General features: G+C 70.1%; 3 protein-coding genes and 1 long non-coding RNA gene across 4 annotated transcripts; 3 read left to right on the top strand and 1 right to left on the bottom strand.

The window, feature by feature from the left end:
* Positions 1–912: 912 nt before the first annotated feature.
* On the top strand, positions 913–1710 carry LOC136995051 (uncharacterized). The gene is made up of 2 exons (XR_010886734.1): positions 913–1048; positions 1169–1710. It is a non-coding gene; the product is annotated as an uncharacterized lncRNA (long non-coding RNA).
* A 733-nt stretch (positions 1711–2443) lies between these two features.
* OTUB1 (OTU deubiquitinase, ubiquitin aldehyde binding 1) lies at positions 2444–9650 on the top strand. The gene is given in 8 exon segments (XM_067314735.1): positions 2444–2530; positions 3623–3684; positions 4128–4226; positions 4648–4686; positions 4688–4767; positions 5391–5475; positions 7975–8169; positions 9402–9650. Coding segments are annotated over 8 exon segments (813 nt in total). The 5' UTR covers positions 2444–2475; the 3' UTR covers positions 9600–9650.
* Positions 9651–9970: 320 nt separating this feature from the next.
* MACROD1 (mono-ADP ribosylhydrolase 1) lies at positions 9971–26696 on the bottom strand. The gene is made up of 10 exons (XM_067314740.1): positions 26645–26696; positions 25543–25644; positions 24429–24548; positions 15931–15960; positions 15442–15558; positions 13694–13815; positions 12483–12513; positions 10675–10748; positions 10249–10330; positions 9971–10112 (listed from the first exon to the last, which is right to left on the bottom strand). The coding sequence occupies exons 1-10, from the start codon at positions 26694–26696 to the stop codon at positions 10108–10110; spliced, it is 735 nt and encodes a 244-aa protein (XP_067170841.1). The 3' UTR covers positions 9971–10107.
* Positions 20421–22175, top strand: FLRT1 (fibronectin leucine rich transmembrane protein 1; the record flags this gene model as incomplete). Its single annotated transcript, XM_067314830.1, has 1 exon — positions 20421–22175. A coding segment is annotated over one exon (1755 nt), but the record flags the coding sequence as incomplete, so codon positions are not given.
* Positions 26697–27138: the final 442 nt, after the last annotated feature.

Raw genomic sequence — 27138 nt, 5'->3', positions numbered from 1 at the left:
TCCCCAGCCTTGTTCACCCCCCTATATGGCACCTCCAGGGCTGGAGGACTCCATTTCCCAGCAGGCCTTGCAGCTGCTGCATCCCAGCAGGCCTTGCAGCTGCCATTCCCCCAATGACAGCTCCCAGCATGCTTTGCTTCTCCCCTCCCAAGCTGCGGGGGGGGGGACATGGAGCGCTGCTGCCGTGTGCCGTGATGGGGGACACACTAGCATGGGGACACATGCACAGCTGCACATGCCAGCACAGGACATGTGAGCACATGGCTGAACATGGAACCCCAGACGTGCACACAGGACACGCCAACGTGGACACGGGGGCTGTGATTGAGGCAGCGGGGCACACATGGGGTGCACAAGCATGGGCACACGCAGAGCTGGACATGCAGAGGACACGCAAGCACAGAGGTGTGCTGCTGGACACGCAAGGGGTGGGAACACAGATGCACATGCAGCTGGACACGGGGTGAACACGCAGACATGGAGGGGCAGCTGCATGGACACGCAGCGTGGCTGCACGTGGGGACATGCAACAACATGTCATGGCCGCAGGGAGAGTGTGGCGTGGGGCAGGGCACATGCCTGCATATGTATGACAAGGGGGGTGGGTCCCAATGGGAGGGGGCGGGGCTTGGCACAGAGGGGGCGGGGCCGAGCCCAGACACTGAGACAGGTGAAGCAGTGTGTGGAGGGGCGGGGCCAAGAGTGGAGGGGCGGGGCCGAGCCCAGGGGCTGAGGTGGATGAAGCTGTGTGGAGGGGGCGGGGCTTGATGCAAAGGGGGCGGGACTGAGCCTGGGAGCTGACATGTGAAGCTGAGCGTGGAGGGGCGTGGCCGAGCGCGCAGGAGGCGTGCCCTCGCCGCCCGGCCACGCCCCTCCCTCCGCGCCAGCCGCCGCCGGAAGTGACGCGCCAGCCGCTTCCGCCGCTGTCCGCCGCCATGCTGCCCGCCGCCCGCTTGGCCCGCGCTCTGCTGCGCCCCGCGGGGCGGCCCGGCGCGGCGCCGGCGCGGCCTCATCTCGGGGCCGCTCGCAGCAGCCGTTGGGGCTCGCGGTGAGCACCGGGACCGGGGCCGGGACGTTGAGGGGCGGCGGCGGGAGGTGGCGGGGGGGGGAGGCCGGGGGAGCGGGTGACCTGGCAGCGCCGGTGGCGCTCACAGGGCTCTGCCCGCAGGAGACCGTCGTGGGCTTCGCCGCCATGTTCCTGAGCTGCCTGGGCCCGGCCGCCTGGGTGCTGGCGAACCTCGAGGACTACAAGAAACGGGAGTGACCCCCCCCCGGCCCCTCCCGCCGCACCGCGACCCCCCCCCCCCCGCCGCTGAGACCCTCTGCCGGCACCGCACCGGCACCGAGACACCCCCCCCGGGACCAGCGCGACTCTGCAGCGGGACCGCCACGGGGGCACCAAACCGGGACCCTGCACCGGCACCACTGGGGACGACAAGGGACCCCACCGGGACCCCCGTTAGCGCCGGGACCCCGCACCGGGACCACCGGGGACCCCTCCGGGACTACCGGGACCCCTGTTAGCACCCGGGGCCCTGTCCCGGGGCCATCGGGAACCCTGTTAGCCCCTGGGACCCTGCACTGGGCCCACCGGCGACCCCCCCGGGACCCCCAGTAGCCCCCGGGACCCTGCACCGGGACCACCGGGGCCCCCCAGGACCACTGCGGTGGTGCCCGCCCCCCAATAAAGGCCGCTTGATGCTCTGCCCACTTCTTGCCTGTCTCTGCCCGGATGCCTGGGTCCCCCGGGGGGGGGGTGATGTCACTGGGCTTGCTCTGAGGTCACTGGGTGACATCAGAGCCCTGGAAAAGGGGTGGGGTGGGAGGGTGCTCTGTGGTGAAGCTCAGTCCTCTTGGGGTGGTTGCTAGGGGATGGGGGCTGTTGCTAGGGGATGAGGGTGGTTGCTAAGAGATGAAAACAGTTGCTGGGGTAGTTGCTAAGGGCAGTTCCTAGGGATGGGGGCTGTTGCTGGGGCCTGGTGGTGAAGGTGGTTGCTGGGGTGGGGGCTGTTGCTAGGGGATGAGGGTGGTTGCTAGGGATGGTTGCTAAGGGATGGGGCTGTTGCTGGGGTGGTTGCTGAGGAAGACAGTAGTTGCTAGGGGCTGGGATTGAGAGCGGTTGCTAGGGAGGTCCAGGTGAGGGTGGTTGCTAGGCGCAGTTGCTAGGTCACCGTGACGGTTGCCAGGGCGGAGCCTGTTGCGAGGGACCAGTTCCTGTTGCTAGGGCTAGTGCTGGTTGCTAGGGGGCGGTGCCGGTTGCTAGGGGGCAGTACCGATTGCCTGGGGAGGTGCCGGTTGCCAGGGGCGGAGCCCGTTGCTAGGGGCGGAGCCGGCTGCCAGGCCCGGTGCGGGCTGCCGGAGGCGGTTGCTAAGGCGGGGCCCGGTCGCCAGGGGCGGTTGCTAGGGGCCGGAGCGCTTCCGGCGGGGCGGGCGGCGACCCGGAAGTGCTGCGGGGTGCGGGGCTGCAGCAGCAAGATGGCGGCGGAGGAGCCTCAGCAGAAGCCGGAGCCGCTGGGGGGGGACGCGGACGGTAACGGCGCCGCCCGCGGGGGGGCTCGGGGGGGCCCGGCGGGATCCTGCGGCCGGGCCCCCCCCCCCTCGGGGCCGGTCCCCGCGCCCCCCATCGGCCCCGCGGGGGTCCGATCCCCCCCCCCCGGCCGGGCCCCGCCACCCCCACGGGGGTCCCCCCCCCCGGCGGGAGCCCATCGCGCCCCGGTGACCCACAGACCCCCCCCCGGCCGGATCCCACCCCGGAGCCCCGTTACCCCCCGGGGACCCCCGTAATGGCCCCCCCCGGGGCCCCTCAATATCCCAAACGGGATCCCCGCAATGGGGCGCGCGGCCCCCACCCATGGGGACCCCCCAATGGCGCCCCGACCCCCCCCCTCGGGGACCCCCCTTATGGGGCCTGGCTACCCCACGGAATCCCCGAGGCCCCCCAAAAAAACCCCAGTGGGCCCCCGATCCCTTCCCCCGACCCCCCCAAACCGCAATGGGGGCCCCGAGACCCCCATGGGGACCCCCCCACTGCCCCCAAAACCCCCAGTGGGAGCCCTGATACCCATGGACCCCCCCCTGCTGCCCCCCAAAACCCCAATGGGGGCCCAGATACCCCCCATTGCCTGCCTGGGCCCCCCAATACCCCGCAGTGGGGCCCCGACACCCCCTCGGAGACCCCCCCTCATGGGCCCCCGATACCCCACGACCCCCCCCGCTGCCCCCCAAGCCCCCCAATGTGGGCCCCGATACCCCCCGGCGACCCCCCACAAAACCCCTAGTGGAGCCCCAACCCTCCAAAACCCCAGTGGGGACCCCAATACCCCCCCATGACCTCCCCCAAACCCCCAGTGGGGGCTCTGATATCCCCACGGACCCCCCCGCGTGGGCCCCCCCAAAACCCCCCTCGGGGACCCCCTTAATTGGATCCCTGTTTCCCCCCACCCACCCCAGGACTCTTCCATTGCCCCTCCTCAGCCACAGGGGCATTTTGGGGGTGCAGGACCCCGAGGGGTCCCCCAAAATGGGGATGAGCATTGTGGGGGGGGGGGAAGGGCCGGACTCCTGGGTCTGTTTTGGCCGGGGAGGGGGGTGATTTGACCCCCCCACCCCCCCACCACCGCAGGAGTGAACTGCCTGGCCTACGACGAAGCCATCATGGCGCAGCAGGACCGGATCCAGCAGGAGGTGAGAGGGCGGGGGAGGAGGGGGGGGGTGTCCCCAAAATCCCTCCCCCCCCCCCCGGGACCCCCCAAAACCGCTACGTTCCCCCTCAAAAACCGGGGGAAAACAACTTCCCCCCCCCCCCCCCCAACCGCGGGCCTTTAGCGCGGAGCTTCCCCCCCCTCCCGCGGCAGGGCGGCCGCGAACTACAACTCCCAGCGTGCCCCGCGGCGGCGGGGGGCGGGGCGGAGAGTGGGGGGGTGGCGCCGCGGTGCAGGCTGGGAGCTGCAGTCATCGGGCTCCTCTCTGCGGCGGGGGGCCTCCGCGGACTGCAACTCCCAGCGTGCCCCGCGGCGGGGCGAGGCTGGGCGGAGAGGGGGGCGGCGCCGCGGGGCACGCTGGGAGTTGTAGGCGGCTCCCCCCCCTTTCCACTCGGGGCCGCATCCTGACCCGCGGCTCCGGCGCAGATCGCGGTGCAGAACCCGCTGGTGTCGGAGCGCCTGGACCTGGCGGTGCTCTACAAGGAGTACGCCGAGGACGACCACGTCTACCAGGAGAAGATCAAGGTACCCGCGCCGCCCCGGCACTGGGAGCTCCGTCGTGATGCCGGGAACCCCACTGTGACAACCAGTTTGGGACTGGGAGCCCCGTCACGGCACCAGTTTGGGACTGGGAGCGCCGTCATGGCACCGGGAGCCCCGGCACGGCACCGGTTTGGCACTGGGAGGCCCGTTGTAGGGCTGGGAGCCCTCTCACAGTGCTGGGAATCCCGTCGTGGTGCCAGTTTGGCACTGGGAGGCCCGTGGTGGCACTGGGAGCCCTGTCACAGCACTGGGAACCCCGTGGTGGCACTGGGAGTCCTGGCCACAGCGCTATGGCACATCGCTGCGGGCCCCAGGGTGTCCCCAACCCCCCCGAGACGTCCCCCGCGCCCCCGGGACCGGCAGGGCCCGGTGTCACCATGTCCCCGTGTCCCCGCGTCCCCAGGACCTGCTGCAGAAGTACTCGTACATTCGCAAGACGCGGACCGGACGGCAACTGCTTCTACCGGGCCTTCGGCTTCGCCCACCTCGAGGCCCTGCTGGAGGACGGCCAGGAGCTGCAGCGGTGCGCCCGGACGCCGGGGCCCCTCGGACGCCGGGGGTCCCATGGGGGGGGTGCCGCCTGGACGCCGGGGCCCCTCGGACGCCGGGGTCCCATTGGGGGGGGGGTGCCCGGACGCCGGGGCCCCTCAGATACTGGGGTCCCAGAAAGGGGGTGGGTCACCAGGACGCCTGGGTCCCCTGGGGCGATGGGACCTGGCTGAGGGCCCAGGCGTCCAGGCTCCAGGTGAGAGCACTGAGGGGTTGAGCAGGAGCCTCGTTAGCAGAGCGGCTGCTAACGAGCCCCTCGTTACCCTGAGATGGGGCCCAGCTGGGCCCAGACACCTGGGTCCCCTGGGAGGGGGGGGGGCAGAGGAGTGGGGGACCAGGTGAGGGCACTGAGGGGCTGGGCAGGAGCCTCGTTAGCGGAGCGGCTGCTAACGAGCCCCTCGTTACCCTGAGATGGGGCCCAGCTGGGCCCGGACGCCTGGGCCCCTGGGAGGGGGGAAGGGGGCTGTGGGGGGGGGGGGAGCTGGGATGCCCGGACGCCTGGGACCCCGGTTGGGGGGGGGAGGGAAGCAGGGCCCCTCCCGGACGCCTGGGCCCCCCCCCGGCGGCGGCAGCAGCCCTTCTCTCTCTGCGGGGCAGGTTCAAGGAGATCTCGGCCCGCAGCAAGGACGACCTGGTGGCCCAGGGCTTCACCGAGTTCACGATCGAGGACTTCCACAACACGGTGCGACCCCAGGGCGCGGGGGGGGCGCGGGGGGGACGCGGAGGGGACGTGGGGACATGCGGGGACACACGGGGGGACGCCCCGGGGCTGGGGCAGAGATAGCACAGCTGGAGCTGAGACCGGGCCAGCTCGTGACACAAGCGCACACGTGCCCATGAGCCCGGGTCCCGGCTGCGCGTGTCCCCCCCTGTGCCACGTGCTTCCCCCCTTGTCCCCGTGACGCCTGGTGTGTGTCCCCCCCCCTCCATGACACGTGTCCCCCCCGCCACATGCGTCCCCTCGGCCCCGCGACACATGTCGCGTGTTCCCTGTGACGTGTGTCCTCTGCGACGTGTCCCCCCGCGTGATGCGTCCCGTTCCCCCCCACGTGACGTGCGTGGCGTGTCCCTGTGTGTCCCCACGTGTCCCTGTGCACCGTGTGTCTCTGCATGTCCCTGTGCATGGCGTGTCCCCTTGCATGGCGTGTCCCTGCACGTCCCCGCATGTCCCCGCGTATCACGCTGCATCCTGGCATGTTCCCTCCTGTCCCCCCACTGTGTCCTTGCGTGTCCCCATGTGCAGCGCATCCCCGTGTGTCCCCACGCATTGTCGCGTGTCCCCACGTGTCCCCACGCACGGTGCGTCCCCACGTGTCCCTGCACGTCCCCGCGTGTCACGGTGCATCCCCACGTGTCCTTGTGTCCCTGCGTGTCTCCGTGCGCTGCTGCATGTCGTGGCGTGTCCCTGTGTCCCCACGTGTCCCCATGCGCTTCCACGTGTCGTAGCGTGTCCCTGCATGTCCCTGTGTCCCTACGTGTCCCCATGCACCCTCACATGCCACGGCATGTCCCTGTATGTGTCTGTTCCCACGTGTCCCTGTGCACTTCCACATGTCATAGTGTGTCCATGCATGTCCCTAGCACCCCACGTGTCCCCACGCACCCCCGCATGTCATAGCGTGTCCCCACACACCCCCGCGTGTCCCCACACACCCCTGTGTGTCATAGCGTGTCCCTGGGTCCCCACGTGTCCCCGTGCGCTTCCGCGTGTCGTAGTGTGTCCCTGCATGTCCCTGTGTCCCTACGTGTCCCCATGCACCCTCACATGCCACGGCATGTCCCTGTATGTGTCTGTTCCCACGTGTCCCTGTGCACTTCCACATGTCATAGTGTGTCCATGCATGTCCCTGGGTCCCCACGTGTCCCCACGCACCCCCGCATGTCATAGTGTGTCCCCACACACCCCCGCATGTCCCCACACACCCCCGCGTGTCATAGCGTGTCCCCAGGTCCCCACGTGTCCCCACACACCCCTGTGTGTCATAGCATGTCCCTGGGTCCCCACGTGTCCCCACACACCCCCATGTGTCATAGCGTGTCTCTGGGTCCCCACGTGTCCCCACACACCCCTGTGTGTTATAGCATGTCCCTGGGTCCCCGCGTGTCATAGCGTGTTCCTGGGTCCCCACGTGTTCCCGCACCCCCCGCGTGTCATAGCGTGTCCCTGGGTCCCCGCGTGTCCCCACACCCCCCCGCATGTCCTAGCGTGTCCCTGGGTCCCCGCGTGTCCCCACACACCCCCACGTGTCATAGCGTGTCCCTGGGTCCCTGCGTGTCATAGCGTGTCCCCGGGTCCCCATGTGTCCCACACACCCCCGCGTGTCATAGCATGTCCCTGGGTCCCCACATGTCCCCGTGCCCTTCCACATGTCGTAGCGTGTCCCTGCATGTCCTTGTGTCCCTGCATGTCACTATGCTCTTTTGCATGTCTCTGCATGTCCCCATGTGTCCCCGCATGTCATGGCATGTCCCTATATGTGTCTGTGTTCCCGTGCATCCCTGTGCATCCCTGTGTGTCGTGGCGTGTCCCTACGTGTCCCTGTGTCCCCACGTGTCCCCATGCACTTCCACGTGTCATAGCGTGTCCCTGCATGTCCCTGGGTCCCCACGTGTCCCCACACACCCCTGCATGTCATAGCGTGTCCCTGGGTCCCTGCATGTTCTCGTGCACCCCCACGTGTCACGACATGTCCTCACGTGTCCCTGCATCCGCATGTCTCTGCGTGTCCCCGTGCACCCCCATGTGTCACGACGTGTCCTCGCGTGTCCCTGCGTCCGCGCGTCCCTGCGTGTCCCCGTGCACCCCCACGTGTCACGACATGTCCTCACGTGTCCCTGCATCCGTGCGTCCCCCCGCGTCCCTGTGTGTCCCCGTGCACCCCCGCGTGTCACGACATGTCCTCACGTGTCTCTGCATCCGTGCGTCCCCCCGCGTCCCTGCGTGTCCCCGTGCACCCCCACGTGTCACGACGTGTCCTCACGTGTCCCTGCATCCGTGCGTCCCCCGCGTCCCTGCGTGTCCCCGTGCACCCCCGTGTGTCACGACATGTCCTCGTGTGTCCCTGCATCCGTGCGTCCCTCCGCGTCCCTGTGTGTCCCCGTGCACCCCCGCGTGTCCCCCCCGCGCGCCCCCCCCGCGCGCCCCGGTGCACGGCGTGACGGGCGGCGGGGCGCCCCGCAGTTCATGGAGCTCATCGAGCAGGTGGAGCGGCGGGTGCCGGTGCCGGAGCTGCTGGCGGCCTTCAACGAGCCGAGCACCTCGGACTACCTGGTGGTCTACCTGCGCCTGCTCACCTCGGGCTGCCTGCAGCGCCACCGCCGCTTCTTCGAGCAGTTCCTCGAGGGCGGCCGCAGCATCAAGGAGTTCTGCCAGCAGGTGGGGGCGTGCGCGGGCCTCGCACGGGCCTCGCACGGCCTTGCACGGCCTCACACGGGGCTCGCACGGCCTCGCATGGCCGCGCACGGCTTTGCAGGGCCACCCAAAGCCCCTTGCCGCTCTCGCGTTCCCTCCAACCGCCCCCTACAACCCCCGTGCGGCCTCGCACAGCCTTGCACGGCCTCGCACGGCCCTTGCACGGCCCCGCGTGGGGCGCACATGGGCCTTGCGCGGCCTTGCACGGCTTTGCACGGCCACCCAAAGCCCCTCGCCGCTCTCGTGCTCCCTCCAACAGCCCCCCAGAGCCCTTGCACGGCCTCGCACAGCCTCGCACGGGGTGCACATGGGCCTTGCACGGCTTTGCATGGCCACCTAAAGCCCCTCGCCCCTCTCGTGCTCCCTCCAACAGCCCTTGTGCAGCCTCGCACGGCCTTGCACGGCCTCGCACGGGGCGTGCGCAGGTCTCGCACAGCCCCCAAAGCCCCTCGCAGCTCTTGTGCTCCCTCCGACAGCCCCCCTGGCCCTCGCACGGGCCTTGCACGGGCCTTGCACGGCCCCCCGAAGCCCCTCGCCGCTCTCGTGCTCCCTCCGACAGCCCCCACGGCCCTCGCACGGCCTCGCACGGACTCACGTGGCCCTCGCACGCCCCTGTGCCCCCTCTTGCACGAGGAGGTCCCCAGATCCCTTGCACGTTCCCCGTGCCCCCTTGCACGCCCCCAGCCCCTCGCACGGCCCCATGCCCCCTCTTGCACGGGAGGTCCCCAGCCCCCTCACACACCCCCAGCCCCCTCGCACGCCCCCGTGCCCCTCTTGCACAAGGAGGTCCCCAGATCCCTTGCACGGGGACACCCCCAGCCCCTCGCACACCCCCTCTTGCACGAGGAGGTCCCCAGCCCCCTCGCACACCCCCAGCCCCCTCGCACGCCCCCGTGCCCCCTCTTGCACAAGGAGGTCCCCAGATCCCTTGCACGGGGACACCCCCAGCCCCTCGCACACCCCCTCTTGCACGAGGAGGTCCCCAGCCCCCTCGCACACCCCCAGCCCCCTCGCACGCCCCCGTGCCCCCTCTTGCACAAGGAGGTCCCCAGATCCCTTGCACGGGGACACCCCCAGCCCCCTCGCACGCCCCTGTGCCCCCTTGCACACCCCCAGCCCCTCGCCCGCCCCCTCTCGCATGGGGAGCCGCCCCCCCCGGCCCCCCCCCCCCCCGGGCTGACGGCGCGGCCCCGCAGGAGGTGGAGCCCATGTGCAAGGAGAGCGACCACATCCACATCATCGCGCTGGCGCGGGCGCTGCACGTCTCCATCCTGGTGGAGTACATGGACCGGGGCGAGGGCGGCGCCACCAACCCGCACGTCTTCCCCGAGGGCTCCCAGCCCCGCGTCTACCTGCTCTACCGCCCCGGCCACTACGACATCCTCTACAAGTGAGCGGCTCCTCGCGCGACGGGGACGCGGCTCCTCGCGCGACGGGACGCGGCCCCTCGTGCGACCGGGACGCCGCCCCGCGTGCGACGGCGATGCCGCCCCTCGTGCAACGAGGACGCGGCCCCTCGTGCGACGGGGATGCTGCCCCTCGTGCGACGGAGCTGCGGCCCTCGTGCGATGGGGACGCGGCCCCTCGCACGAGGATCCCCCCCCCCGGCGCCGCCCCGCGGGGTAATAAAGAAGCCGCCGGCCCCATGTGCGGCTCCGGCTGTTTATTTGCGGCGTTTTGGGGTTTTGGGGCGGGAAGGGGGTGGGGGGGGCACCCCAAAGTGCCCCCTCCCCACCCCCGGAGGGGACCCAGGCGTCCGGGGAAGGGTCCCGGGCTGCTCGTGTGCACCCCCAGCCGAGGGGCCCAGGCGTCCGGGTGTCCAGGAGGGGGGCCCAGGCGTCCGAGTGCCCCATGGCGGGGGTGGGCGTGGGGGTCCAGGTCTCGCACGGCTCTTGCCGGGGCTCAGGCTGGAAAAGAAGGAGGGAAACAAGGCTGAACCGGGGTTTTTGCCCCCCCCCCCCAGGGGCAGTTTTACCCTCCCCGGGGGCAGTTTTCGGCCCCCCCCCGGGGTAGTTTTTGCCTCCCCCTGCCCCGGGGCCGTACCCAGGGGGAAGTAGAGCGGCAGTTTGCTGCGGTAAATCTCCTCGTCCTTCTCCAGGAAGACGCAGATGAGGATCCGGTCGACCTGCGGGCGGGCAGGCGGGCGGCGCTCGGCCCTCGTGCGAGACCCTCGTGCGAGCTCCGACCCTCGTGCGAGACCCTCGTGCGAGACCCTCATGCGAGCCGTGGCCCCTGTGCGAGCTCCGACCCTCGTGCGAGCTCCGACCCTCGTGCGAGCCACGGCCCCTGTGCGAGCTCCGACCCTCGTGCGAGCTTCGACCCTCGTGCAAGCTCCGACCCTCGTGCGAGCTCTGACCCTCGTGCGAGCCGCGGCCCCCATGCAAAGCCCCTCACACGAGGCCCAGCCCCCCCCCGGCGGCCGTGCCCCCTCGCACACGCGTGTGTGTTCACACTCGCGCTCGCACTCGCCTTGGCCGCGTTCTCCTCCAGCCACAGCCGCAGCGTCCGCAGCACCACGTCGGCCGCCGCCTCGCTGGGGTAACCTGGGGCCGCGCGCAGACTGCCCCAAACTGCCCCCAAACCGCCCCGAACAGAACTGCCCCAGAGTGCCCCAAACTGCCCCACAGCTGCCCCGAACTGCCCAGACTGCCCCAAACCGCCCCACAACTGCCCCAAACCACCCCGAACTGCCCCAGAGTGCCCCAAACTGCCCCACAGCTGCCCCCAAACCACCCCACGCTGCCCTACAACTGCCCCAAACTGCCCCAAACCGCCCCGAACTGCCCCAGAGTGCCCAAACTGCCCCACAGCTGCCCCAAACTGCCCACAGCTGCCCCGAACTGCCCCAGAGTGCCCCAAACCGCCCCACAACTGCCCCAAACCACCCCGAACTGCCCCAGAGTGCCCCAAACTGCCCCACAGCTGCCCCCAAACCACCCCACACTGCCCCACAACTGCCCCAAACTGCCCCCAAACCGCCCCAAACTGCCCAGAGTGCCCCACAACTACCCCACAGCTGCCCCAAACTACCCCGAACTGCCCCAGAGTGCCCCACAACTGCCCCCTGCACCCCCAGACTGCCTCAGAGTGCCCTGAACTGCCCCACAACTGCCCCCAAACTGTCCCGAACTGCCCCAGACTGCCCCACAACTACCCCTCGCACCCCCAGACTGCCCCAAACCGCCCCACAACTGCCCCAAACTGCCCCCAAACCGCCCCGAACTGCCCCAGAGTGCCCTGAACTGCCCCACAACTACCCCCAAACCACCCCAGACTGCCCCAAACCGCCCCACACTGCCCCACAACTGCCCCAAACTGCCCCCAAACCGCCCCAAACTGCCCCAGAGTGCCCCAAACTGCCCTGAACTGACCTAGAGTGCCCCACAACTACCCCCCGCACCCCCAGACTGCCTCAGAGTGCCCTGAACTGCCCCACAACTGCCCCCAAACTGCCTCCAAACCGCCCCAAACTGCCCCAGACTGCCCACAACTGCCCCCCGCACCCCAGACTGCCCCCAAACCGCCCCAAACTGCCCCCACTACTGCCCCGAACCGCCCCAGACTGCCCACAACTTCCCCAGACTGCCCACAACTGCCCCGAACTGCTGCAAACTGCCCCAAACCACCCCACAACTGCCCCCCGCACCCCCCCAGACTGCCCCAAACTGCACCAAACCACCCTGAACTGCCCCAAACCGCCCCAGACTGCCCCACAACTGCCCCCACAACTGCCCTGAACTGCCGCAAACTGCCCCAAACCGCTCCAGACTGCCCCACAACTGCCCCCTGCACCCCCAGACTGCTCCGAACTGCCCTGAACTGCCGCAAACTGCCCCTCCAACTGCCCCGAACCGCCCCCCCAACTGCCCTGGACTGCCACAGACTACCCCCAACTGCCCCCCATACCCCCAGACTGCCCCAAACTGCCCCAAATTGCTCCCAAACTGCCCAACAACTGCCCCAAACCACCCCAAACTGCCCCCCGCACCCCCAGACTACCCACAACTGCCCCCACAACTGCCCCGAACTGCCGCAAACTGCCCCAAACCACCCTGAACTGCCCCAGACTGCCCCACAACTGCCCCTACACCCCCAGACTGCCCCCAAACCCCCCAAACTGCCCCAAACTGCTCCTAAAACACCCAAACTGCCCCAAACCACCCCAGAACTGCCCCCAAACTGCTCCCACCCCCCCCCTTAACCTGCCCCAACCCCCCGAAACTACCCCAGGATCCCCCAAACTGCCCCCAAATCCCCCCCCCCACGCACACACTCACCGAACACCCCCGTGGAGATGCAGGGAAAGGCCTGGGGGGGGGGGGGGGGGGGAGACGCGTGTGAAACCCCCTCGCACGAGGGCCGGGGCTGACATGGTGCACGAGGCCCGTGCGAGACTCGTGCAAGACTCGTGCATGGCGTGTGGGACTTGTGCAAGACTTGTGTGAGACCCGTGCACGGCATGTGAGACTTGTGCATGGTGTGCAAGACCCGTGCAAGGCTTGTGCAAGACCCGTGCACGGTGTGTGAGACTTGTGCAAGACTCGTGTGAGATTTGTGCATGGCGTGCAAGACTTTTGCAAGACTCGTGTAAGACTCGCGTGAGACCCATGCACGGCATGCGAGATTTGTGCATTGTGTGCGAGACCCGTGCGAGGCCTGTGTGAGGTTTGTGCACAGTGTGCGAGGCCCGTGTGAGACCCGTGCAAGGCTCATGCAAGACTTGTGCAAGACTCGTGTGAGACCCGTGCAAGGCCCATGCGAGACTCATACACAGTGTGCAAGACTCGTGCACGGTGTGTGAGACTTGTGCAAGACTCATGTGAGACCCGTGCACGGCGTGCAAGACACGTGCAAGACCCATGCACGGAGTGCGAGACTTGTGCATGGAGTGCAAGATTTGTGCAAGACTCATGCAAGACACGTGCGAGACTTGTGCACGGAGTGCAAGACTCGTGTGAGACTCATACACAGTGTGCAAGACTCGTGCGAGACCCATGCACAGCATGCGAGACCCATGCACGGCATGCGAGACTTGTGCAAGACTCGTGCAAGACTCGTGCGAGACCCGTGCGAGACCCATGCATGGCATGTGAGACTCGTGCACAGTGTGCGAGACTTGTGCAAGACTCGTGTGAGACCCATGCATGGTGTGCGAGACTCGTGCGAGACCCGTGCATGGCATGCAAGACTCGTGCACAGTGTGCAAGACTTGTGCAAGACTTGTGCGAGACCCGTGCAAGACTCGTGCAAGACCTGTGCACGGTGTGCGAGACTTGTGCAAGGCTTGTGCAAGACACGAGTGAGACTCGTGCGAGACCCATGCGAGACTCGTGCACGGCATGTGAGACTTGTGCGAGACTCGTGTGAGACCCATGCACGGTGTGTGAGACTCATGCAAGACTCGTGCAAGACTGGTGCAAGACCCATGCGAGCCCCATGCACGGTGTGCAAGACTCATGCAAGGCCCGTGCGAGACGCGTGCGCTCACCACGGAGCGCAGCCGGTGCTCCAGGGCCAGGCGCAGGCTGCTGCGGTAGCAACTCTCCAGCTGAGCCTCCTCCGTGGGGCCCGGCTGCCCCCCAGCCACCGGCCCCACGGCGTGGATCACGTCTGGGGGGGGGGGGGGGGGAGGTGTCCCGTTGGCCGGCTGCCCCCCAAAACCACCCTGAAACACCCCCAAAACCCCTCGAAACCACCCTGAAACACCCCAAAACACCCCCAAACACCCCCAAAACACCCCCAAAACCCCTCGAAACCACCCTGAAACACCCCAAAACACCCCAAAACCACCCCAAAACACCCTGAAACACCCCCAAAACCCTGAAACCACCCCAAACCACCCCGAAACACCCCCAAAACCCCCCCGAAACCACCCCAAAACGCCCTGAAACACCTCCAAACCCCCCTGAAACCACCCCAAAACACCCCGAAACACCCCCAAAACCCCCCCGAAACCACCCCAAAACACCCTGAAACACCCCCGAACCCACCCCAAAACACCCTGAAACACCCCCAAAACCCCTCGAAACCACCCCAAAACACCCTGAAACACCCCCAAACCCACCCCGAAACACCCCCACCCCCCGAACCCACCCCAAAACCCCCTGAAACACCCCCAAAACCCCCCAAAATGCCCTGAAACACCCCAAAACCCCTCGAAACCACCCCTAAACACCCTGAAACACCCCCAAAACACCCCGAACCCACCCCAAAACACTCTGAAACCCCCCAAACCCCCCAACCCCCTTGAAACCACCCCAAAACACCCCCAGAAACCTCCAAAAAGCCCCCAAACACCCCGAAATACCCCCGGAACCCCACAACCCCCCCAAATGCCCGCAAACCACCCCAAAACGCCCTGAAATCACCCCAAAATGCCCCCAGAAGATCCCAAAACCCCCCAACCCCCCTGAAACACCGCCAACCCCCCCAAACCCCCCCAAAATGCCCCCAAAACACCCCGAAACCCTCCAAAATGCCCCAACTGCCCCCAAACCGCCCCCAGAACTCCCTGAAATGTCCCCAAATCCCCCAAACTCCCCCAGATCCCCCCCGGGGGCCCCCAACCCCCCCAAGCCCCCGCCCCGAACAGCCCCGAGGGGCGGCTGTGCTTGTGCGAGGGCCCTCGTGCGAGGCCCCCGTGCAAGTGCCCCCATGCAAGGACACTCGTGCGAGGACACTCGTGCAAGTGCCCCCATGCGAGGGTCCCCATGTGAGGATGCTCGTGCAAGGGGTGTGCAAGGGGCATTCAAGGATCCCTGTGCAAGTGCTCCCGTGCGAGGATGCTCGTGCAAGTGCCCCCGTGTGAGGCCCCCGTGCGAGAACGCTTGTGCGAGGACACTCGTGCGAGGGGCATTCAAGGATCCCTGTGCAAGTGCCCCCATGTGAGGACACTCATGCAAATGCCCCTGTGCGAGGCCCCTGTGCAAGGATGCTCGTGCAAGGGGTGTGCAAGGGGCATTCAATGATCCCCATGCAAGTGCCCTCGTGCGAGGCCCCCGTGCGAGAACGCTCGTGCAAGTGCCCCCATGCGAGGCCCCCATGCAAGGACGCTCGTGCGAGGACACTCGTGCAAGGCCCCCGTGCAAGGACGCTCATGCAAGGATGCTCGTGCAAGGCCCCCGTGCGAGGACACTCGTGCGAGGACGCGCATGCGAGGACGCTCGTGCGAGGCCCCCGTGCAAGGATGCTCGTGCGAGGACACTCGTGCAAGGACGCTCGTGCGAGGGCGCTCACAGCGGGCGGGCAGGCGGTAGCCGCAGGTCAGCTTGGCCCCGCCGGTCTCGCAGCCCCCGAGCGAGCGGCACTCGGCGCCCAGCAGCTCCCCGGCCGCGCGGTGGATGCAGCCGTCCACTGCGGGGCCCAGGCGTCCGGGTGGGACCCGACCCGACCCCCGCCGGGGGGGCCCAGGCGTCCGGGCCCCGGCCCCAATCCCTGCTTCCCCCCCCCCTCCCCCACACAAAAGGGGCCCAGGCGTCCGGGTGGCCCCACTCCCCACAAGGGGCCCAGGCGTCCGGGCAGACCCCAACCACCGGGGGGGGGCCCAGGCGTCCAGGGGCCCCTGCTCCCCCCCCACCCAAAGGGGCCCAGGCGTCCGGGTGGTCCCACCCCCTCCAAAGGGGCCCAGGTGTCCGGGTGGTCCCCTCTTCCCACCCTCCCCACAGGGCCCAGGTGTCCGGGTGCTCCCCCCCCCAAAAAGGGCCCAGGCGTCCGGGCCCGACTCACCCCCGCCGCCGCCGAGCAGGGAGCTGTTGGCTGCAGACAGAGACCCGGGTCAGAGCCGGAGCCGGTATGGGGGGGCCCAGGCGTCCGGGTGCCCCCTCAAAGGGGGCCCAGGAGTCCGGGTGCCCCCTCCCCCACCCCCCAGGGGCCCAGGCGTCCGGGTGCCCCTCAAAGGGGGCCCAGGAGTCCGGGTGCCCCCTCCCCCACCCCCCAGGGGCCCAGGCGTCCGGGTGCCTCCCCCAAAGGGGGCCCAGGCGTCCGGGCAGCGAAGGGGTTAACGCTCCACGCCGGGGGGGGGGGGGGGGATGATCTTGCCCTCCCTCCCCCCCCCCCCCGCTCCGGATTCACACCTTTCCCTGCCGCATTCACCCCGTTTCCTCCACGTTTACACCCCTCCGGTCGCCCCCGCCGCGTTGTTACCCGCCTGGCATTTACACCCCAGCTCCGCATTTACACCCCAGCTCCGCATTTACACCCGCTGCCCGGCATTTACACCCGCTGCCCGGCATTTACACCCACTGCCCGGCATTTACACCCGCTGCCCGGCATTTACACCCGCTATTCTGCATTTACACCCGTTACTCCGCATTTACGCCCTTATTCTGCTTTCCCACCCGCCATTGGGGATTTCCACCCGCCGTTCGCGATTTGCACCCGCTATTCCGGATTCCCGCCCCCCCCCCCCACTCCCCGGTTGCCCCCCCCCATATTCCGCATTTCCCCCCGCCCCCCCCCTCCCTCCCTCCGGCCCCTCCGCATTTGCCCCCGGGCCTCGCTCAGCGCCGCCTTCCACCCCCCCCCCCGGACGCCTGGGCCCCCCCCCCCGGACGCCTGGGCCCCCCCCGGACGCCTGGGCCCCGCGCGCCGGGAGGCGGCGCTCCCCGCCCCGCCGCCCTCACACGCCGCAGCCGCCCGCGCCGGCCGGACCCGGCGGCGCCGACCCGGTAAGGCCCCCCCGGCCCCCCCCGAACCCCCCGGGCCCCCCAGGACCCCCCGGAGCCCCCCGGAGCCCCCCAAACCTTCCCCCCCCCAGGGATGCTCCGGCGGCGGGAGGGACCCAGGCGTCCGGGGGCGGGGGGGGGGGGGGGATGTGAAGGACCCAGGTGTCCGGGAGCGGTGGGGGATGAAGGGGCCCAGGTGTCCGGGAGTGGGGGGGGGGGGGGGGATGAGGGGCCCAGGTGTCCGGGAGATGAGGGGGAGCGGGGGGATGAAGGGGCCCAGGTGTCCGGGAGATGGGGGGGGGCAGGAGGGGGACGAGGGACCCCGGTGTCCGGGAGTGGGGGGGTGGGGAGTGTGAGGGGCCCAGGCGTCCGGGAGATGGGGGGAGGGGGGCAGGGGGAGCTGAGGGACCCAGGTGTCTGGGTGGAGGGAATGGGGGGGACCCAGGTGTCCGGGGGGGGGGCAGAGAGGTGAGGGTCCCAGGCATCCGGGAGTGGGGGTGGGCGGAGAGGGGACGAGGGACCCAGGTGTCCGGGGAGGGGGGGCGTGAGGGGCCCAGGCATCCGGGGGGGGGGTGAAGGACCCAGGCGTCCGGCTGCAGGGAATGGAGGGGACCCAGGTGTCTGGGAACGGGGGGGGGGTGGGGGGGGCTGAGGGACCCAGGTGTCCGGGGGGGGGGACAAGGGGCCCAGGCGTCCGGGAGCAGGGGATGGGGGAGGGGGGTTGAAGGACCCAGGCGTCCGGGAGCGCAGGCCTAGGCCCCCCCCCCCCCGGTTCCCCTGCTCCAGCCCCCCAACCAACCCCCCCCCCCCCCCCGGTACATGAGGGTGCTGCAGCCGCGGGGAGGGACCCAGGCGTCCGGGGGGGGGGGCAGGGGGTGTGAGGGACCCAGGCGTCCGGGAGCTGGAGCCCCCCCAGCATCCCCCCCACGGGCTCCGACCATTATACCAGGAAGGGGCCCAGGAGTCCGGGCCCCCCCTTGCGGGGAGTCTCTGGTGGCTGCTATAGGGTTGGGGGGGGGACTTCATCCCCCGGACGCCTGGGCCCCTTGTTCTGGGGGGGGGAGGGGGGGTCTGAGTGAGGGGGTTTCACACTCGTGTGCACACGCACGCTCCTCGCACGCCCCCTCGCACGACGGCCGGGACGGCACGAGGACGGGGCCTGGGTGCGCGCGGCGCCACAACGGCCCGGACGCCTGGGCCCGCCGGGTGGGGGAGGCGAGGAGCCCTCGTGCGAGGCCCCCGGACGCCTGGGCCCCTCCCCATGGCGGGGGGGGGGGACACGTGAGCCCTCGTGCGAGGCCGTGCGAGGCCCCCGGACGCCTGGGCCCCTCCCCATGGGGAGCAACGCGGGAGGGGGGGGAACACGTGAGCCCTCGTGCGAGGCTCGTGCGAGGCCCCGGCCTGACGCAAGGGCGTCCCCGGGGCCGCTTCCTAACGAGGCTTCCTAACGAGGAGCCGCTAATTAGCCCCCGCGCGCACCCCTGCCCCGCACAGACGTGTCCCCCGTCCCCACACGCGTGTGCGTGGCCCCGGACGCCTGGGCCCCTGCCCCCCCCCCCCCCAGCCCGGCTCTCGCGTTGCCCGGACGGGGCCGCGGCGCTGCACACGCGTCGCACACGCGTGTGACACGGCAGCGGGGCCGGGGGGGGCGGCCGGATGGCGCCGGCCCCCGTGAAAGGCCCCTTTGTCCCCGCGGCACAAGGGACCCTTCTGCCGCCCGGACGCCTGGGCCCCCGGCCGGCCGGCCGGCGGGGGAGGGGGCGCCGCCCGGACGCCTGGGCCCCTCAGCGCCGCTCGGTGGTGGGGGGGGGGGCTCCCCGGGGCCTGTCGCACGGGGGCCCTCGTGCGAGGGGGGCGGGCGCTGGGGGACACCGGGGCCCCTCGTGCGACGCCGCGGCCCCTCGTGCGAGGCCTCAAGCGGCCCCGGAGGATTCTGGGCCGGGAGCAGGTTCCCGATGCTAACGAGCCCCTGGGGGGGGGGGGAGGTTCATTAGTGCTGTGCGTTAATTAGCCCGCGGGGGAGGGGAGCGCGGAGGCCCGGACGCCTGGGTCCCTTTCCGGGGGCGGTTGCGTCGCACGAGGACGTGGGGGTGTGAGCGGGGGGGGGGCTGCACGCGTGTGCGTTGCGCCGGGGCTGCGCACGACTGCGCGTTGCAGCACGAACATGCGTGTGGGTGCGTGTTGCGCTGTGACGACAGACGTGTGCACGCGTGTTGCACCGTGGCCACGCGTGCGTGTTGCACTGTGACCGCACGTGTGTGCATTGCACCGTGTCCGTGCGTGTGCGTTGCACCATGGCCACGTGCGTCGCACTGTGTCCGTGCATCGTGCCGTGCTCGTACACGCGTGTTACACCGCATCCAGGCGTGTTGGCCCACGCATGTGTTGCACGGGGGTCACGCGTGTGCGCTGACGTGTGCGTGTTGCCTCGAGGCTCTGCATGCGCACGTGGGCGTCGTACGTGACCGTGAGCGTGCTTTGCATGAGGCGTGCGCACACGCGTGTGCGTGCCGCGGGCCCGGCTCACGCCCTGCCGCAGGCCGGCGCCGCCATGGAGCACCGGAGCCGGTAGCGCCGGGAGGGACACGCCCGCACACGCCTGCACACGCCTGCACACGCCTGCGCACCCAGGAGCACGAGGAGGAGGAAGGTAGGAGGAAGGGCCCTGCCCCGCCCCCGCCGCCTCGGCGTCCTGGCCGTAAAGCGCCCGGACGCCTGGGCCCCTTGTCCTGAGGTTGATGCATGCAGCGCCCGGACACCTGGGCCCCCTGTCCCAGGGTTGGTGCATGTAGTGCCCGGACGCCTGGGCCCCCTGTCCCGGGGCGGGTGCATGAAGCGCCTGGACACCTGGGCCCCCTGTCCTGGGATTGGTGCAGGTCCCGGACGCCTGGGCCCCCTGGGCCATGGCGGATGCATGCAGCTCCCGGACGCCTGGGCCCCTTGTCCCAGGGTTGGTGCAGGTCCCGGATGCCTGGGCCCTCTGTCCTGGTGCTGATGCATGCAGCGCCCGGACGCCTGGGCCCCCTGTGCCATGGCAGATGCATGCAGCGCCCGGACGCCTGGGCCCCCTGTCCCAGGGTTGATGCATGCAGCGCCTGGATGCCTGGGCCCCCTGTCCCAGGGTTGGTGCAGGTCCCGGACACCTGGGCCCTCTGTCCTGGGGCAGATGCATGCAGCACCTGGACGCCTGGGCCCCCTGTGCCATGGCAGATGCATGCAGCCCCCGGATGCCTGGGCCCCCTGTCCCAGGGTTGGTGCAGGTCCCGGACACCTGGGCCCTCTGTCCTGGGGCAGATGCATGCAGCGCCCGGACGCCTGGGCCCCCTGTGCCACGGCGGATGCATGCAGCGCCCGGACGCCTGGGCCCCTCGCTAAGCCCCTCTCTCCCCCCACCCGGCAGGAGGCGCGGGGCGCCCGGCCGCCGGCGCCCCCATGCGAGCCGGGGGGCGCCCGGGGGGGTGCCCGGGGTGGCGGCAGCAGCAGCAACAGCAGCAGCAGCAGCAGCAGCGGCGGCAGCGGCAGCAGCAGCAGCGGCGGCGGCGCTGGGGCCCGGCGGCGGCGGCGGCGGCGGTGGCGGCGCTGGCGGCGGCGGCGGCGGTGGCGGGCGGCTGCCCGGCGGTTTGCCGCTGCGCCGGCGGCCGGGTGTACTGCAACGACCGGGGGCTGACGGCGGTGCCCGAGGGGCTGCCGCCGGGCGCCACCACCCTCTTCCTGCAGAACAACCGCATCGGCGACGCGGGCATCCCGCCGCGGCTGGGGCGTCTGCCGGCGCTGCGGGTGCTCTACCTGTACGCCAACGCGCTGGAGCACCTGCCGGCGCACCTGCCGCCGGCGCTGCGCGAGCTGCACCTGCAGGACAACAACGTGCGGGCGCTGGGGCGGCGGGCGCTGGCGCGGGCGCCGCTGCTGGAGCGGCTGCACCTGGACGACAACTCGGTGTCGGCGGCGGGCATCGAGGAGGACGCCTTCGCCGAGAGCCCCCGCCTGCGGCTGCTCTTCCTCTCGCGCAACCACCTGAGCAGCGTGCCGCCGGGGCTGCCGCCGGGCCTGGAGGAGCTGCGGCTCGACGACAACCGCATCGCCACCATCCCGCTGCGGGCCTTCGAGGGGCTGCCGGCGCTGCGGCGCCTGGTGCTGGACGGCAACCTGCTGGCGAACCGCCGCATGGCCGACGACACCTTCGCCCGGCTGCACAACCTGAGCGAGCTGTCGCTGGGCCGCAACGCGCTGGCGGCGCCGCCGGCCAACCTGCCGCGGGCCCGGCTGCGGCGGCTCTCGCTGGCGGCCAACGCCATCAGCCACGTGCCGCCGGGGGCCCTGGCGCGCATGCGGGCGCTGGAGCGGCTCGACCTCTCCGACAACAACCTGACCACGCTGCCGCCGGGCGTCTTCGACGACCTGGGCAGCCTCAGCCAGCTGCTGCTGCGCAACAACCCCTGGTTCTGCGGCTGCGGCCTGGCCTGGCTGCCCGAGTGGCTGCGGCGCCGGGCGCCGCCGGGCCTCCAGGTGCGCGGGCTGCTGTGCCAGGCGCCCGAGCGGCTGCGCGGGCTGCCCGTGGGCGAGCTGCGCGCCGAGCTGGACGCCTGCGGCACCCCCGCGCCGCCGCCTGTCGCAGCGCCGCCGCCTGTTGCGGCACCGCCGGCGCCGCCGCCGCCGCAGGGCATCTGGGTGGAGGCGGCCCCCGGCGGGGCGCTGCGGGTGCGTTGGCCGCCGGCGCCGGCGGGCGCCTCGCTGCGGCTCAGCTGGCTGCGGCCCGGCGCCGGCGCCGTCACCGAGACGCTGGTGCGGGGCGAGCGGGGCGAGTACGTGGTGACGGCGCTGCAGCCCCGCGCCGCCTACCGCGTCTGCCTGGCCGCCCTGGAGCCGCCCGGCGCCCCGCCGCGCTGCGCCCACGGACGCACCGACGGCGGCGGCGGCGATGGGGACAGCACCGCCTCGTCCCCGTCGCCGCCGCCGCCGCCGCCGCCGCGCGTTGTCATCCCCGGCGGCGTCGTCCCGCCGGCGGTGGCGGCGGCGGCGGCCGGGCTGGCGCTGGGGGTGGCGGCGGGGTGTTGGCGGCGGCGGCGCGGTGTTGGCGGGCGGCGCGGTGACAAGGCGGGCGTCGGCGGCGGTGGTGGCGTCACCCGGCCCGGGCTGCCGCTGCGGCCGCTGCGGGACGGCGGCGTCCGCACCGTCTTCCCCCCGCCGCCGCCGCTGCCGTTGCCGGCGGTGGTGGCGGCAACAGCGTCGCGGGGTGACGGGGACGGCGGCGCCGCTCGGGGCTTCCCGGACGGGCGGGTGCCGCACGCCGAATACGGCGGGTCCTGAGGTGGCCGCCCACCACCCCCCCGCGGGGACGGGGACGGGGACGGGGACGGGACCCCCGCGGTGACGCCCCGGCCGTGGATGGGGACGGTGGCCCCGATCACCATGGTGAGACCCCGACCGGGGTGGGGACGGTGCCGGGACCCCCGTGGTGAGACCCCAACCAGGATGGGGACGGTGGCCCCAACCTCCAGGACAAGACCTCGACCGAGACATGGATGATGCCGGGACCCCCATGGTGAGACCCCGACCATGGATGGGGACAGTGGCCCCAATCTCCAAGACAAGACCTCGACCAAGACATGGATGATGCTGGGACCCCCATGGTGAGACCTCAACCATGGACGGGGACGGTGGCCCCAATCTCCGGGACAAGACCCCAACTGAGAAATGGATGATGCCAGGGTGACCATGGTGACATCCCAACGGAGATGGGGACGGTACCAGGACCCCCATGGTGAGACCCTGACCATGGATGGGGACAGTGCTGGGACCACCATGAGGAGACCTCGACCATGGATGGGGACGGTGGCCCCAATCTCCAGGACAAGACCTCGACCGAGACATGGATGATGCCGGGACCACCATGATGAGACCTCAACCATGGATGGGGACAATGGCTCCAACCACCAGGACAAGACCTTGACCAAGATGTGGACGATACTGGGACCACCATGATGAGACCTCAACCAGGATGGGGATGGTGTTTCGTCCCCAGCAGTGAGACCCCCCCCCGAGGACATGGACAGCACCAGGACACCCTCAATGAGACCCCGACCATGGATGGGGACGATGGCCCCGATCACCAGGACGAGACCCCAACCGGGATGGGGACACTGCCGGGACCACCATGGTGAGACCCCGACCATGGATGGGGACGGTGTTCGGTCCCCAACGGTGAGACCCTCCCCCCCCCTTGGGGACATGGACGGCGCCAGGACCCCCTGGATGAGACCCCCATGGGGACATGGACGGCACCAGGACACCCTCAAGGAGACCCCGACGGGGATGGGGACGGTGCTGGGACCCCAACAGTGAGACCCCCCCCTTGGGGACACATTCGGTGCCCAGGACCCCCCCTTTGGGGACACGTCCAGGGACCCCCCCCCGGCTTCATCCAGCCCCCCCAACCCCCCGCCTTTTTTGGGGGCAGTTTGGCTTTTTTTAGGCATTTTCCTCCTCCGCAGGCGCTGCGGAGGCTTTGGGGGAAAAAGAGCAGATTTTGGTTCAGATCCCAAAGCTGGTTCGGGGCTTGGGAGGGGAGAGAGGAAGAGGGGCCCAGGCGTCCGGGTCCTCAATGCCTGGAGGGGGCCCAGGCGTCCGGGTCCCCCGTCCCGGAGAGGGCCCAGGCGTCCGGGTCACCCATCCTGAAGGGGGCCCAGGCGTCCGGGTCCTCAGTGCCTGGAGAGGGCCCAGGCGTCCGGGTCACCCATCCTGGAGGGGGCCCAGGTGTCCGGGTCCTCAATGCCTGGAGGGGGCCCAGGCGTCCGGGCGCTCAGGGAGCCGTGGGAAGGGGCCCAGGCGTCCGGGCGCTCTGCGGGGTGCGCGTGTGCGTGTGGGGAGGGGGGTCGCGGGGAGGGGGCCCAGGCGTCCGGGCCCCGGCGCGGATTCGGGGTGGATCTGCGAGTACCAAAGTGCCCCCCCCACCCCCTCGAGGTGCCTTCACACCCCTCCCCCCACGGGACCGGCGGAAACGGGGGGAAAAACGGACAAAAAGCAGGAGAAAAGACCAAAACCGAGGCGACGCGACCCCCCCCTCCCCCCTCCCCCCCCGAAATAAAGTAGAGACGGTTCCTTTTACCGCCGGCGGCGCCTCCTTCGCCCGGACGCCTGGGCCCCCCCGGCGCCTCGCACGCCCGGCAGGCGTGAAACACCCCCTCGCACGAGGGCACCGGCCGAGCCCCCCGCGGCCCTCGGGGCCGGCAGCGTCCCGGCACGTGACCCCTCCTCGTGCACCGTCGTGTCCCCTCGTGCATCACCATGTCCCCTTGTGCACCGTCGTGTCCCCTCGTGCATGGCCGTGACCCCTCGTGCACCACCATGACCCCTCGTGCGCCGTCGTGTCCCCTCGTGCATGGCCGTGTCCCCTCGTGCACCACCGTGTCCCCTTGTGCACCGTCGTGACCCCTCGTGCGCTGTCGTGTCCCCTCGTGCCCCCCTGTGCGAGGCTCAGCGGCGTCGCCGATGCCCCCCCGTGTCCCCGTGTGCCCCCCCCCCCCCGTGCGAGCCCTCGTGCGAGGCCCGCGCGAGCCTCACCGGCGTTGACGATGGCGTCCACCTCGAGGCGGGTGATGTCGTGCCGCAGCAGCGAGAGCTTCTCGGCCAGCGCCGGCGCCGGGGGGAACCGCGGGGTCTCGTCCGGGGGCGCCCGGGCACCTGCGGGGGGCAAAACGCCCCCCAAAGCCCCCTGGTTACCCCTGAGTACTGCCACATACCCCCTTTCCCCTCCAAAACCCTCCCCAGATACCCCCAAAACACCCCCAATACCCCAAAACACCCTCAATACCCCAAATAACCCCCAATGCCCCCCAAACTCTCTAGCATCTCCCCAAACACCCCCAAATGCTGCCGAATACCCCCAAAACACCCCCCAATGCCCCCAAATGCCTTCAATATCCCCAAATAACCCCCAATGCTCCCGAATACCCCCAAATACCTCCCCAAATACCCCCCACGTATTCCCGATAGCCCCCAAATACCTGCCAATGACCCCAAACACTCCCAAGTATCTGTGAATACTCCCCATATTTTCTCAATACCCCAAATTTTGCTTATATAACCCCATTGCTTTCCAAATACTCCCAAATATTTCTCAAACATCTCTCAAACAACCAGAGTACTCTCTCAATACCTCCAAACAACCTCAAATAACCCCGATACCTTCTCAATACCCCCAAGTACCCCCCAAACAGTCTCAATACTCCCAAATATCCCCCAAATAACCCCAATACCCTCCAAATACCCCCAAACACCCCCAATACCCCTCAATACCCCCAAACACCCCCAAATAGCCCCAATACCCCCAAATATTCCCCAAATAACCCCAATACCCCCAAGTACCCCCCAAACACTCGCAATACCTCTGAATACTCCTAATATCCTCTCAATATCCCGAATTTCTCTTATATAATCCCAATAGTCTTCAAATACCCCCAAATATCCCACAAATACCTCCCAAATAGCCCCAATACCCCCTAAATACCCCCAAACAACCTCAAATAACCCCGATACCTCCTCAATACCCTCCAAATACCCCCAAACAGCCTCAATACCCTCCAAATATCCCCCCAGACACCCCTAAATACCCCCAACACCCCCAATATCCCCCCAGATCCCCCCAGACCCCCCCCCCGGACCCCCCCCCGCGCACCCTTGCCGGCGCGGCGCCAGGGCTCGACGCTCTTGAGGGCGAGGAAGTCGCGGGTGAAGTAGTGCTGCCGGCGCTGCTTCGGCGACAGCCCCTGCAGGAAGGCTGCCGGCGCCCGCTCGCACGACGGCTCGCACCACGGCTCGCACGGGGGCTCGCACGGGGGGCCGCCCCGCTCCCCCCCCCATCGGGGAACCCGGGTGTCTGGGGTGCCCCCCTCGATACCCCCCCCCCGGAGCCGCTCATCCAGGCCCGGCTTGCACGAGGCCTTGCACGATGGCTCGCACGGGGCTCGCACGACAGCTCGCACGACGGCTCGCACGGGGCTCGCATGGGGCCACCCCGCTCACCCCCCCATTGGGCAACCTGGGTGTTTGGGGTGCCCCCCTCGATACCCCCCCCCCCCCAGAGCCGCTCATCCAGGCCCGGCTTGCACGAGGGCTTGCACGAGGGCTCGCACGTGGCCTTGCACAAGCCCCCCCCCCCCCCACAGCTATTCGCGGCGCTCAGCGACGAGGCTCGCGCCACCGGGGAGGGCCCAGGCGTCCGGGCTGCCCCCTCCCCCCCCCCATAGTGGGCCCTCACACACCCCCAAATGGGGGGGTGCGGTTGCCGTGGCAACCAGGTGGGGGGGCACCCATGTCGCCATGGTAATGGGGCCTGGGGGGGGAGGTCCCCTAGGCCTGTTGTCGCCATGGAAACGGGGCCTGGTTTGGGGGGGGCCACAGGGACCTTGGGTGTGTGGGGGGGTTGACCCTGGTGTCACCATGGTAACCAGGCCTGGGGCGGGGGGGAGGTGTGTGTGTGTGTGTGTGGGGGTGACCCCGGGGTTGCCATGGTAACGGGGCCTGGCGGCCAGGCCTGGGGGAGTCCCTGCGGCCTGGGGGGGGGGGGGGGCTGTGTCCCCTCGTGTCCCCCCCTACCCCCGTCCTCCATGTCCCTCCTCATGTCCGCCATGTTCCCCCCATGTCCCCTCGTGTCCCCCCCAGGACCCCCCCATGTCCCCCTTGTCCCTCCCTCTGTCCCCCCACATCCCCTGCCCCCCCCGTGTCCCCCCAGGTCCCCTGGTGTCCCCCCCCATGTCCCCCCCCAGGTGTCCCCTCACCTTTGGCCTCCCGCCAGTCGGTGGCGGTGACCAGGTCAACCTTGGCGGCCATGGGGCGGGCGGGGGCGGCGGGGCGGCGGGGGGCGAGGGTGGCGGCGGCTGCGCGGCGCACGAGGGCCAACATGGCCTCGCACGGGGGGGGGGGGGCAGGTCGAATTACCCCCCCCGCCCCCCCCTCCCCTGCCACCGCCCTCGTGCGAGCGCGGGTATAAATAACCCCGGCTAAACTTAGCGGCTGACGTGCGACGCACAAGGACGGGGCACCGGGGGACACTGAGGCGCAGGGTGCTGCCCCCCCTCCCCCCCCGCCCCGGCCAGTGCAGAGCCCCGCCCCCTCGTGCAAGGCTGCCCGCAGCCCCGCCCCCTCGTGCAAGGCCCGCCCCCAGGCCCCGCCCCCTCGTGCAAGGCACGTGTCTCCCCCCCGAGGCCCCGCCCCCCTCTGGTGGCGGTGGGGGGGCGCGGCGTCGCGCCGCGGCGGGGCCTCCCGGCCGCCA

This window comes from Apteryx mantelli, chromosome 37, assembly GCF_036417845.1.
Source record: "Apteryx mantelli isolate bAptMan1 chromosome 37, bAptMan1.hap1, whole genome shotgun sequence".
Lineage (NCBI taxonomy): Eukaryota > Metazoa > Chordata > Aves > Apterygiformes > Apterygidae > Apteryx > Apteryx mantelli.
Note: the sequence above shows the minus strand (reverse complement) of the source record. Positions and strands in the feature narration are given on the sequence as shown.